Source organism: Ahaetulla prasina, chromosome 5 (assembly GCF_028640845.1).
Source record: "Ahaetulla prasina isolate Xishuangbanna chromosome 5, ASM2864084v1, whole genome shotgun sequence".
In the NCBI taxonomy this organism is placed as follows: domain Eukaryota; kingdom Metazoa; phylum Chordata; class Lepidosauria; order Squamata; family Colubridae; genus Ahaetulla; species Ahaetulla prasina.
The window spans coordinates 515,292-529,257 of NC_080543.1; the positions used below are offsets into that span (position 1 = coordinate 515,292).

Here is a 13,966-nt window from a genome sequence, read left to right on the forward strand (position 1 = left end):
TACCTGAAAGCTAAGGAGGGACAGAGCAGGTGAACTCCTGGATGGGAGACCCCAAAAATACCAAATTACAGGTGGACCTCGATTCACAATCATTTATTACTGACCGCTCAAATTTACAATAGCGCTAAGGAAAAGTGATCCTCAAACTTACGACCGGTATAGCATTCTTTACGGTCATAGGATCAAAATCTGGGTACTTGGGCAAGTGGCATGTATTTACAACTGTTGCAGCATCTGGGGTGGGGGTACAACTGCAATCATTCACTTAACAACCAAGAGAAAAAAGCTGGTAAAATGAGGGGCGTCTCACTGAATAACCGTCTTGCTTTTGGTTCCTACTGTGGTCATAAATTGAGAACTGTGCAGGTACAGCTGGGAAAATATTGCAGAATAATCCCACATACCATACACCAAAATCTTCTGCATTTATCCTACTGTGAGACTCAATTATGTGATATCTTTAGAACACAGACTACTAGAGTTGGAAGGGAACTCAGAGATCTTCTAGTCCAACCCCCTGCTCGAGCAGGAGACCCTAGACCCAGATTGGATCCTACAACATTATCCTGGGACAGTATATTCGCCTTCATTTGTGAGACGTTATCCCATTTTGAGGCAAAAGGCTGTCGGATCACTTCTTGAAAGCCTCCAGTGATGAAGCACCTACAACTTCTGGTGGCAAGCTGTTCCACCGGTTAATTGTCTTCACAGTTAGGAAGTTTCTCCTTTAATTCCAGGTTGCTTCTGTCCTCGATGAGTTTCCATCCCTGATCCTACCTTTGGTGCTTTCCAAAATAATTTGACCCTATTTCCCTATTTGACCCTATTAGATAATATAAATGATCTATTCTTGATGTTTTAAAAAATGTTTCTTTGATGATGTTTGTCCTGACTTCAGGTGCTTTGGAGAATAGGTGGACCCCCCCATCTTCCTTGGGGCAACCCCTCAAGTATTGGAAGAATACCATCATGTTACCCATAGTCAAAGGGGTAACATGGCATAGGGCCGGGTTACTTACGGGACCGTCTGCTACCACCGATTGCCTTTCACCGACCCCTGCGCTCTCACAGGGAAGGACTTCTCAGGGTGCCGTCGGCCAGGCAGTGCCGACTGGCGACACCCAGGGGAAGGGCCTTTTCTGTGGGGGCTCCCACCCTCTGGAACGAACTTCCCCCAGGACTTCGCCAACTTCATGACCTTCGAACCTTTCGCCGCGAGCTTAAGACACATCTGTTTATTTGCGCAGGACTGGACTAGAATTTTAAATTTTGAATTTGGTTTTAATTGGGGTTTTTATTACTTTTATTGCTATTTTAAGTATTCGGCCTTATTTAATAAGTTTTTTAATTGATGTTTTATTCTGTATTTATATGTATGTTTTTTATCAGGCTGTAAACCGCCCTGAGTCCCTCGGGAGATAGGGCGGTATAAAAATGCGAATAAATAAAAATAAATAATAAATAAATAAATAGTCCTTCTCTTCCTTAGACTAGACATACACGGTTCTCTTAACCGTGGTTCGTATGTTTTAGTCTCCAGGCCCCTAATTATCTTTGTTGCTCTTCTCTGCACTCTTTCAACCTAGAATTAAGGAGGAATTTCCTGACAGTAAGAACAACTAACCAGTTTGCCACTTTGAATTGCAGGTGCTCCGTCACTGGAGGTTTTCAAGAAGGCATTGGACAGCCGCTGAAATGGTATAGAACTGTGGTGGCGAACCTATGGCGCGCATGCCACAGTTGGCACCCCCTCGTATTCCCCCTGCTTTTGGCATGCAACGGAAAAAAGGTTACCCATCACTGGTATAGAGAGTCTGCTGCTTGAGGAAGGGGTTGGACTAGGTGGCCTCTGAGGTCCTTCCAGCCCTAGGATTCTATGTAATCCTACGTCAGATGATCCCTGAGACTTGAGTCAGGCGTTTAACGGTCTGTCGTTTCCCATTCTCTCCCTGTCCTGAGTGGTTTGTCCAGATCTTGCCTTTCTTGGCACTTTGAGGCTTCCAGAGAAGACCGGCCAGGAAACCACCCGTTCTCCTTTGCAACGATCGAAGGAGACCACGTGAAGCCTGCCCTCTGCATGTGCTCTGCAGCACCTTTTCTAGGGAAAAAGGAATCTTCTGCGTCTGTTTTTCTGAGCCTGAATGACGGAACGACCACAATGGAGCCCAAAATTTATCTTCATTGAAACCAGAGGTCCCCAAACATGGCAGCTTTAAGTCTTGTGGACTTCAACTCCCAGAATTCTCCAGCATAGCATAGCATAGCACAGCTGGTTGGAGAATTCTGGGAGTTGAAGTCCACAAGACTTAAACCTGCCATGTTTGGGGACCTCTGGTTTAAACGGTCACAGAGGAAGAATGAAATGAGAATGAAATTATCTTCCGTTTTTTTCAGCTGCCAGAGGGCAAATCATCCCTCAGCCGAGCAAAGCTTTTGTTTTTTTCTGGTGTAAGTCCTCGGCTTATGACCGCAATCAAGCCCAGAATTTCCATTGCTAAGTGAGACATTTGTTAACTGAGTTTTGCCCCATTTTACGACATTTCCTGCCACGGTTGTTAAATGAATCGCAGCAGTTGTTAAGTTAGTCAGATGGTTGTTAAATGAATCTGGCTCCCCGCATCGACTTTGCTCGTCAGAAAGTCACAAAAGGGGATCGCGTGACCCTGGGACGCTGCGACCATCATAAATAGGAGTCAGGTGCCAAGCATCTGAACGTAAATCATGTCACCATGAGGATACTGCAATGGTCGTAAGTGTGAAACGTGGTCATAAGTCACTTTTTTCAGTGCCATTGTAATCTTGAACCGTCACTAAACGAACTGTTTTAAGTCAAGGACTACCGGAATACAATTAAGACTTCTTCATTTATTAATTTCCAGAGAAAATATATATGGCTGCCCAACTTAACAGAACAAAAGAATTGGAAGGGACCTGCTCCGAAGTCCAAAAAGAGCATTTTTCCTCAAGTTTTGAAGGCTACAGTAAAATCCTACAAGACGGACAGAGAAATTAACCTCTGTGTTTGGCATCTGCTGCTAAGCGGAGACCACAAACCCCATCATCCCCCATCCCATACAGTTCTCCACTGGCAGCGAAAAGGACTCAGCGACACAACAATGTTAGAAGACTGGAGGTGAGCGAGCAAACCCCCTCTTCCATCAATGCTCCCACAAACACACACACCCGGACAATGCTCCCACAAACACACACTCCTTTTCTGGAAAGGAGCCACGTTGGTGTAGTAGCGGTTAAGGCACCAGGCTAGAAACCAGGAGACGGTGAGTTCTAGTCCTGCCTTAGCAGAAAAGTCAGCTGGGTGACTTTGGGCCAATCACCAGGAAACAGTGAGTTCTAGTCCAGGGGTCACCAACATTTCGGACCTCAGGGACCACTAAATTCATAATTTTAAATCCCAAGGACCACTCATATGATTTTTTTAAAAAAAGATAAATAGTATTTAGTGCAATATAAAAAATGGAAATAATTTTTCTGCGGACCACCAAAATTTTCTCACGGACCACCAGTGATCCATGGGGACCACCTAGTCCACCTTAGCCATGGAAGCCAGCTGGGTGACTCTGGTCCAATCACAAGGTGACGGTGAGTTCTAGTCCCACCTTAGATATGAAAGCCAGCTGGGTGACTTTGGGCCAGTCTCCCTGTCTTAGCCCAGCCCACCTCAGAGGGTTGTTGTGGGGGAAACTGTGTTGTAAATGTTGTACCTTGATGAACGTATCTTTTCTTTTATGTACACTGAGAGCATATGCACCAAGACAAATTCCTTGTGTGTCCAATCACACTTGGCCAATTAAAAAAAAAATAATTCTATTAGACATGTTCGCCACCTTGAGTTATTTATAAAAACAATAGAAAATGAAAGAACTAAAAGGCTTTTGAATCCTCTAAAGCCCCTTCTTTTGCCTTGCAACGGTTGGCCAACCACGGCGTGATTTCAACACGAGGAAGCGCTTTCCTTCCAGAGAACAAGAAAATTTCCTTCTGCAAATGTTTCTGGTTGAGAAAAAAAGTGGGTTGGTTGTTATGATAGTCAGAGGTAGATCTCAGGGCAAGGGAAGGAGGATTAAGGAGCCAGAATAACTGGTTAACAGGCCCAGATGGCCAGTAGCTGCCTCTTTCATGGGAAGAAGTCCAATAAGGCTTCTCGGGGAAAGACCTGCAGAGAAGTTGACTGGAGATTTCAGAATAACAGAGCCGGAGTCTTCTAGTCCAGGGGTCTCCAACCTTGGCAACTTTAAGCCTGGGGGACTTCAACTCCCAGAATGCCCCAGCCAGCTTTGCTGGCTGGGGCTTTCTGGGAGTTGAAGTCCGCCAGGCTTAAAGTTGCCAAGGTTGGAGACCCCTGTTCTAGCCCAGTGATCGCGAACCTATGGCACGTAGAGCCATATCTGTGGGCACGCAAGTGTTGCCCTAGCTCAGCTCCAGCGCACATGCACGCACTGGCCAGCTCATTTTCAGGCCTTCCGCTCCCATCAGAAGTCGGGGAAACGGGCCATTTCCAGCCACCAGAGGGCCTCGGAGGAGTGGGGAAGACCGTTTTCGCCCTCCCCGGGCTCCCAGAAAGCCTCTGGAGCCTAGGGAGGGCAAAAAAAAAGGGCCTACTCGGCCCACCGTGTGCCAAAAGCGGGGAAAGCGCAGGGGGGTGGGGAGGGTTATTGAATTATGGGTGTGGGCATGCACAAGCGCAACCCCCCCTCCGTGGCACCCCCACTTTTGGCACGCGACGGCAAAAAAGGTTAGCCATCACTGTTCTATCCAACCCCCTGCCCAGGCAGGAAACCCTCCACCACTTCAGACAGATGGTTATCCAACATCTTCTTAAAATTGCCCAGTGTTGGAGCATTCACAACTTCTGCAGGCAAGGAGTTCCACTAACCAATTGTTCCAACTGTCAGGAATTTTCTCCTAGGTGATCCTTGACTTATGACCACAATTGAGCCTGACATTTCCGTCGCTAAGCAAGGCAGTTAAGTGTTTTTTGTTTTTGTTTTTAATTTACATTTATACCCCGCCCTTCTCCGAAGACTCAGGGCGGCTTACAGTGTATAAGGCAATAGTCTCATTCTATTTGTATATTATATACAAAGTCAACTTATTGCCCCCCCAACAATCTGGGTCCTCATTTTACCTACCTTATAAAGGGTGGAAGGCTGAGTCAACCTTGGGCCTGGTGGGACTCGAGCCTGCAGTAATTGCAGGCTGCTGCGTTCTAATAACAGGCTTCTAACAGCCTGAGCTATCATGGTATTAAGTGAGTTACGCCCCATTTTGCAAACTTTTTTTCCTAAATAAGCAAATCATTGCAATAGTTCAGTTAGTCACACGGTTGCTAAGTGAATCCGGCTTCCCCCATTCACTTTGCTTGCCAGAAGGTCACAAAAAGAGGATCACGTGACACCCTCCCCCCGGGGACATTGGAACTGTCATAAGTACATGTCAGTTGCCGAGCGTCTGAATTTTGAACATGTGACTCTAGGGATCCTGCTAATTTAACGACTGCAGTGATTGGTTTAGTAACTGCAGCACGAAAGGTCTTAAAATGGGGCAAAATTCACTGAACAACAGAAATTCTGGGCTCAATTGTGGCCATAAATCAAGGACTACTTGCATTGTGCCTACACCGTACCAAAATAATCCAAGCGTTACCTTCCTTTTTCTCACCTTCCGCCTGAAAAGCAAAGCCTATTTTAAGTGAACTCTTGTTGCTTGGAGACGCGTGGAAGTGTCTCTCGTCACATATGTACTAACACACGCTTACACACTCCCCTCCCTGTGTTGCACACGTATGTGAGCTTACCTTGGCTTGGCTTTCTGGGCCACCACCCTGGGGGGCAGCGTGGGTGGGCGCACAGGGATGGGCGGCTTGCTTTCCAGCTGGTGGCGCTTGGCGGGCAGAGGGGGCAGAGAGGGCTTGGCCCCCTCCTCCGGAAAGGGGGTGCTGAGCCCCTCGCCACCTCTCTGCGGGGGAGGGTCCAATCCTGGGTCGAAGGAAGCATCCGCAGGGAGTTCTGGAAACGAAGCGGAGAACTTGACCGGAGGGTGGCAAGTGGTCCTCGGAGGGATAGGGGGAGGAGTAAGGGGGAGGCCGGCGGGGGCTTCTGAACCCCGTTCTGGGGGCGCCCCCCTGCTGCTTGGTCCTGCCAAGTCCCGTTTGGCCTCTTGCTCCGGCAGGGAGGCAATCGCACTGGAGCAAGTCCGGAAGATGTGGCGTTTCATGGGGATGGGTCTCCTCGGGGGCAGCTGGGGACCTCCGGAGCCGGAGGGCGACTCGGCGAAGACCTTGGTCAACCCGGAGAGGATGCGCTTGCGATGGCCGGGCAGCAGGACGCCGAAGCGGAGGAGAGCCTCATCGGTCAGGTGCTGGCAGTCCTGGAGGCATCTCAGCTGGTTCTGCTCAAAGGCCTCGGTGTACTGGTCCAGGCGGAGCGTCCGCAGCCACTCGGCCAGGGCAGGCGAAGGCCCCTCCGCCATGGCTCTGGGGGCGCTCAGCGGCTTCCTGGCCAGCGGCTCCGATCCTGCCTCTCTCGTCGGCGGGTTCTCAGGATCCCCGAGGACAGCGACCACTGTGGGAGGAAGGAGAGCAGCCCCATCAGCGGCCAAGCCTTGCACCACCAACCCTGAAGGGCAGGATCCCCAGGAAGATCTGCACATCTGCCAAAACATCTGGCATTTCATGGGGATCGGTCTTCTCCTTCCTTCCTTCCTTCCTTCCTTCTCTCCCTCTCTCCCTCCTACATTCCTTCATTCATTCTTCCCTTCCTTCCTTTCTTCCTTCCCTCTTTCCCTCCTACATTCCTTCCTTCCCTCTTTCATTCTTCCCTTCCTTCCTTCCTTCCTTCATTCCTTCCCTTCCTTCCTTTCTTCCTTCCCTCCCTCCCTCCCCACAAGACTTTCAAATCTAACTCTTTTTTGGATCCGAGTCCCCAGAATGCCAAAAATGTTGAAATACAAGAAGCCAAGCCGGTCTTCCTACAAGGGGAAGGGAAGGGCTGAGCTGAGTCGCTTGGGCAGAGGAAGGGCAGCGCAGCGGCTTCTGGGAGTTGAAGTCCAGCAGGCTTAAAGTTGCCAAGTTTGGAGACCACTAAACATTATAAAACCGTATATACAAAATTTAAAATTTTCAGAGTGAGAATTTTGAGTGAGGATTCCAGGCTGTTTCTCTGCTTGACCCCTCAAGTCGCTCTCTGACCCTTGAACCTCCTCGCTGGAGACCCCTTGGAATACAAACACCCTCATTATCACATTATCCCAGGTTTCTTCCTTCAATCCTCTTTCCACCACCCCCCCATCCCCTAGGAGTCTCCAAGCCCAACCCAGCAGCCCCCTGCCCCATTCCTGGTTTTGGGAAAGAGACCCTCGCCAGATTCTGCTGAGACCAGGATCTTCTCCGAAAGTCATTTCCTGTGGCTATAAATAGGAACCTTCTCCCATCCAGTCACACTTCCCTGACTCACCAACGCTTGTTTGCACGTTTGCACACATCCGAACACAATCCCCACACCGGATCACCGACCCTGAAACCTGCAATAGTCGCCCCTTTGGCGTGCTTGTAGTCCTCACCTTACGGCCAGAATTGAGCCCCAAAGTTTTGTTGCTAGGTGAGACATTTGTTAACTCAGCTTTGCCTCACTTTTTTGCCACAGTCATTAAGTGAATCGCTGCATTTGTTAAGTTAGCCACACGGTTGTAACCTCCTCCATCGACTTTGCTTGTCAGAAGGTCGCTAAAGGGATATCTGACCCCCAGGCCGGGATACTGCGACCGCCATAAATGTGAGTCAGTTGCCAAGAGTCTGAATTTTGATCACGTGACCACAGGCAGGCTGCAACGGTCATGAGTGTGAAAAACGGTCATAAGTCAGTTTTTTTCACTGCTGTGTAACTTCAATCAATCATTAAATGAACTGGGTTTTTTTTTTCCAAATAATATTTAGTTTATTCAAGAAAAGTTAAAATACAAAACACAAAATGAACTTTTAAGTCAAGCACTGGGGAGTCTTCTGAATGCAATTCTCTCTTAAGCGGGAGGGGGGGGCAGGGAGATCTGGTGCCTTCCCCCTTGCAGGGATGCCGATACCCATTATCCCCAGCACCCCAGGATCCAACCCATCGAAAGAGACAATATCAGGGGACGTTAAGGGTTTTTTTGGGGGGGATGGGGAAGGGATTTTTTTGGTCTCGCCAATCTGACCTTTGGGTCAGAAAGCCTGGATTATCCGCCAAGCAACTTTCTTATTTTTAATTGTGTTGTTTACAAAGAGGAACCCGCGGGAAATATCACAAAAATGAGAACAAGGGTTGAGAAGGAAGTCAGCACATTTCACACAGAAACGTAAAAAACCGGCAGCCGAGTTTCCCACTCACTCCCCAAGTTCTATTTTGGTTGGTTCCCTTGCTTTTCTTTTCTTTTCTTTTTCCTTTATTCGTTTGTTATTTTTATCTATTTGTATATTTGATTGCTTTTTTTATCCTGTGTTATTTTATTCAACAAGTTTATTTGATTCCGTGTCTTATTTTTTTTTTTTAGGTCGTCCTTGGTTTACAGCCTCCACCAAACCCAAAATTTATCTTGCTCGGTGAGAGATGGTTAAGAGAGCTTTGCCCCGTTTTACGACCATTCCTGCCGCCATTGTTAAGTGAGTCAATGCGGTGGGTCAGTTAGTGACACGGTCGTTAAGCGAAGCCGGATTTCCCCGTTGACTTTGCTGGTCGGAAGGTCGCCAAAGGGGAAACCACGCGAGTGGTCCGGGAACGCGGCAACCGTCGTAAGTACATGCCAGTTTCCAAGCGCCTGAATTTTGATCACCTGACCACGGGGATGCTGCCACGGTCGTAAGTGCGGAAAAGGGTCCTAACTCACTTTTTCAGTGCCATCGTAACCTCGGTCACTAAACGAACTGCTGTAAGTCGAGGACTACCTGTATCTCATATTATTTTGCAGGCAGTCCCCCCTCTTAGCAACACAGTAGAGCCCAGCCTTTCTGTTGTTAAGCAAGACAGTTGCTAAGTGAGTCGCGCCCTGTTTTACAACCTTCCTGACTCCCCCCCCCCAGGAGTCAAATTCAGAAGGACACCCAGCCCACTTTGACCCCGTCTAAAAAGGCTGCCTTTTCCTCTAGATATTTTTGCTGAATGCAGGATAAAAATACCCTGGCTGAACTTATTTTAGTTTCCGGGAACATTCGCAGGCCGAGATGTCATCCCAGCTCTTTCCCAACCCCGAAGCCTCCTCTGGTGACCCCCCCCCTCACCCGTACCCCCCCTCCCCAAACCCAGCCCATGGCCCTGCCGCTCCTTCCTCCTCCGCAGGTTGGGCGGTTGGAGCATTGACTGCTGCGCTTTGACGCTTTCGGTTCCTCTATTCCGCAACTGAACTCAGATAAGCCCCTTTTTCTCAGCCGGGCTGTCGTGCAGAGCGTCCTCGACTTACGGCCACAACGGAGGCCAGCATTTCGGCGTCTTAATCTGTGAAACCGGCCCGACTTTACAACCTTCCACACCACCGTTGTTAAGTGAACACCGCAGTTATTAAATGAGTAACAAGATTGTTAAGTGAATCTGGCTTTCAGCCTACCCCGCCCCCTCACCCCGCCCCCTCACCCCGAATCTGATCGTCAGGAGGTCACAAAAGGGGACACAGCAGCCGTCATAAATATGAGTCGGTTGGCATGTGTCCGAATTTGGATCAGGTGAACCTGGGGATGCTGCAGCGGTCATAAGTGTGAAGAACGGTTTCTCCGTGCCATTATAACTTCGAAGGGTCACTAAATGAACTGTTGTAAGTCAAGGACTGCCTGCTTTGTGTTATTCTGCTTGGATTTTCTATTTCCGGAAAACCTTTGCGAAGAATCATGGCCAAAATGGACCTGGAATAACCTCTATATTTCCTTTTTTTCCATTTCAGAATTCAGCCACAAATCCGGCCATTCACATGGCTGTGCTGGTTTTGCAGCCCCCACCCCAGCCTTGGCAGGAAGGAAGCCCCCGTCAGCCAAGAGCCCCTGCCCACCGTGGCTGGAGGGTGGCCTTCGCCCTCGCCACTGTCCCCCCTGACCCGTGGCCCCTCCATGTGACTCACGCCGACAAGAGGACCTCGTTCGATGCTCCTCCGAAGACTGCCACAATTTGCCACAACTGTCTTGCTAAGGTTGTGGGAAGTGTCACGTTAGCAAAAAGCTCTGGTCAAGTGGCAAGGGGTTCCCCAGAGCCTAACGACTCTCGTAAAAACGGTCATAAGATCAAGTCATGCAATGATTTGACTTACGACCTCAATGAGTTACCACCACAATTCTGGGGGCTCAATTTTCGTGGTAAGTGGAGGCGGCTGGTGAATTCTGGGGAGTTGAAGTTCACCCCTCTTAAAGTGGCTGAGATTGAGAAACGCTAATTTAGGAAACGGAAAGTGATGCAATTAACTGCCAAACAACCTCAGATGCAAGAATGGAACAAAATATCAGCAGTGTTGTATAAAATATACATATATTACTGCAATGTACATGAGTATCCCCCAAATCCCCAAAATTTTAACCTTAGACTGGCTACTGTAGACCTCACCCCATTCCTAAGAGGCCTGTAAGGGGCGTGCATAAGAGCACCAGCCTGCCTACCGTCCCTGTCCTAATGTTCCCTTTAATTGTATTCATTTTATGTATTCAATTCATGCTTATATTTATATATATTATCTAATACCTACTCAACAAATAAACAAATAAAATAAAATTATGGCTTGGTTTTTAACCCTCCAAAATGTTTTAGTGAGGAGTAAAGCTCAGGAATACTTTTTCAAAAAAACTAAAGACGCTTAAAAATTCTGCAAAAAAGGGAATGTTTTGCCAGAGAAAATACCAAACCGCCCCCTCCCCACCGTGCCATGCAGCTGCCATAAACACTGAAGGGGGCTTGTTCTCCAGACCACTTGCCTGCCAAGGGCAGGGGGGGGTCAGGGAGAATTTCGGACTTCCTTCCCTCGGCCTTGAATGGGGAGTTCTATTGATGCCCCTCCTCTCGTCTCCTCTGCCCCCAAATCTTGCAAAACTCAACCCTGCCCAAGATGGGCTAATAAACGCTTGAATGCCACTTAAGGACAGAAGCAGCCAGGATGTTAAAGGAAGGAGGAGCCCAAGAGCAAGAGAGAATAACGGGCAGAAAATCCACAGGTCGGGTTACAAAGAGGAATGGGATTGGGGAATCCTAGGGCTGGGAGGGACCTTGGAGGTCATCTAGTCCATCTCCCTGCCCAAGACAGGAGAACTTTATACCATTCTGGTTATCCAGTCTATTTTTGAGAAGCTCCAAAGATGGAGCTCTCACAACAAGCTGTTCCATCTTTCTATCTAGAGCAGGGTGTGGGTGTGAGAGAGAGAGATAGACAGACAAGATAGATGAGGGAGGGAGGGAGGGAGATGAGGAGGTTGGACGAATACCTCCAAGGACCTTCCAACCCTGTTATTCTATCCATCCATCCATCCATCCATCTCTATCTATATCTATCTATCTATCTATGTGTTATGTTCCTTCTTGCTTCAAATGCTCTACCATCATCCCAGTGCTGAAGAAGCCCACCATCAAGGAACTGAATGACTACAGACCAGTTGCTTTAACATCTGTAGTCATGAAAACCTTTGAAAGGCTAGTGCTTTCCTACTTGAAAACCATCACGGATCCGCTGTTAGACCCCTTGCAATTTGCATACCGAGCAAATAGATCAACAGATGATGCTGTTAATATGGCTCTGCACTACATCCTACAACATCTTGAGTCTCCAAAGACCTATGCAAGGGTCCTTTTTGTAGACTTTAGTTCAGCATTCAATACCATCATTCCAGACATTCTTCTAACTAAGCTAAACCAGCTACAGGTACCGGAACAGACTTGTAAGTGGATCACAAGCTTCCTAACAAACAGGAAGCAGCAGGTGAAGCTAAGCAAGATCACATCAAATACCTGTACAATTAGCACAGGGGCCCCCCAAGGCTGTGTGCTCTCCCCACTTCTCTTCTCTCTGTATACCAATGACTGCATCTCCAATGATCCATCTGTTAAGCTACTGAAGTTCGCAGATGACACAACAGTGATTGGTCTCATTCGAGACAATGACGAATCCGCATATAGACGAGAGGTCGAACGACTAGCCTTGTGGTGCAACCAAAACAATCTGGAACTGAACACACTCAAAACCGTAGAAATGGTGGTAGACTTTAGGAGAAACCCTTCCATACTTCCACCTCTCACAATACTTGACAACACAGTATCAACAGTAGAAACCTTCAAATTTCTAGGTTCTATCATATCGCAAGATCTCAAATGGACAGCTAACATCAAAAACATCATTAAAAAAGGACAACAAAGAATGTTCTTTCTGCGCCAACTCAGTAAGCTCAAACTGCCCAAGGAGCTGCTGATTCAGTTCTACAGAGGAATTATTGAGTCTGTCATTTGCACCTCTATAACTGTCTGGTTCGGTTCTGCAACCCAACAAGAAATTACAGACTTCAGAGGATAATTAGAACTGCAGAAAAAATAATTGCTACCAACCTGCCTTCCATTGAGGACCTGTATACTGCACGAATCAAGAAGAGGGCCGTGAAAATATTTACAGACCCCTCGCATCCTGGACATAAACTGTTTCAACTACTACCCTCAAAACGACGCTATAGAGCACTGCACACCAGAACAACTAGACACAAGAACAGTTTTTTCCCGAAGGCCATCACTCTGCTAAACAAATAATTCCATCAACACTGTCAAACTATTTACTGAATCTGCACTACTATTAATCGTCTCATAGTTCCCATCACCAATCTCTTTCCATTTATGACTGTATGACTATAACTTGTTGCTGGCAATCCTTATGATTTATATTGATATATTGATCATCAATTGTGTTGTAAATGTTGTACCTTGATGAAGGTATCTTTTCTTTTATGTACACTGAGAGCCTCTGCACCAAGACAAATTCCTTGTGCGTCCAATCACACTTGGCCAATAAAAATTCTATTCTATTCTATTCTATTCTATTCTATTCTATCTATCTATCGTTCTATCATTCTATCTATCTATCTACCTATCATCCAGCTATCATCTATCTATCTATCTATCTATCTATCTATCTATCTATCTATCTATCTATCTAACATCTATCTATCATCCATCTATCTATCATCTATTTATCTATCTATCTATCTATCTATCTATCTATCTATTTATCTATCTATCATCCATCTATCTATCATCTAGAATAGAATAGAATAGAATAGAATAGAATAGAATAGAATAGAATAGAATAGAATAGAATAGAATAGAATAGAATAGAATAGAATAGAATAGAATAGAATTTTATTGGCCAAGTGTGATTGGACACACAAGGAATTTGTCTTGGTGCATATACCCTCAGTGTACATAAAAGAAAAGATACTATCTGATCTATCTATCTATCTATCATCTATCTATCGTTCTATCATTCTAGTGTTCTATCTATTGTTCTATGTTACCTATCTATCATTCTGTCTATCGTTCTATCGTTCTATCTATCATTCTATCGATCAGTTGATCTCTATCCTCAGCATCTATCCCACATAGACTCATAAGGCTGGAAGGGACCAAAGCAGGAGACCTGATATCATCCTGGATAAATGTTCAAATGTCCAAGAAGACGTTTTCTTACAAGGAGAACAATTCACCAACGGAACAGCTTGCCACTTGGACTTGTGGGTGCTCCACAAGTTTTCAAAAACAGACTGGACAACCATTTGACCGGGATGATATATAAGGTCTCCTGCCCCGAGCAGAGGGTTGGACTAGAAGACCTCTGAGGTGCCTTCCAGCCCTAGGATTCTACGTTCTACGTGGCAATTGTCCACCGCACTGGGGATTAAAACAGAAAACGTCCCAGTGAAATCAGATTAAACCCAGGGCTGGAGGAAGTGTGTTTTGTTTAACATTGCCCGCTT

The 13,966-nt window shown here is 46.8% G+C and overlaps 1 protein-coding gene and 1 long non-coding RNA gene across 5 annotated transcripts in view; one reads left to right on the forward strand and one right to left on the reverse strand.

Moving 5' to 3' along the window:
• ARAP1 (ArfGAP with RhoGAP domain, ankyrin repeat and PH domain 1) overlaps nt 1–13,966 on the reverse strand; it is a 108,617-nt gene that overhangs the window by 65,465 nt on the left and 29,186 nt on the right. For all 4 annotated transcript variants that reach the window (XM_058184809.1, XM_058184806.1, XM_058184808.1 and 1 more), the window contains exon 2: nt 5,816–6,581. In XM_058184809.1, the coding sequence (XP_058040792.1) occupies nt 5,816–6,581 (766 nt within the window). The remainder of the gene's footprint in view (nt 1–5,815; nt 6,582–13,966) is intronic.
• Nucleotides 2,902–10,709, forward strand: LOC131199251 (uncharacterized). Its single transcript, XR_009155308.1, has 3 exons — nt 2,902–3,133; nt 8,545–8,782; nt 9,922–10,709. It is a non-coding gene; the product is annotated as an uncharacterized LOC131199251 (long non-coding RNA).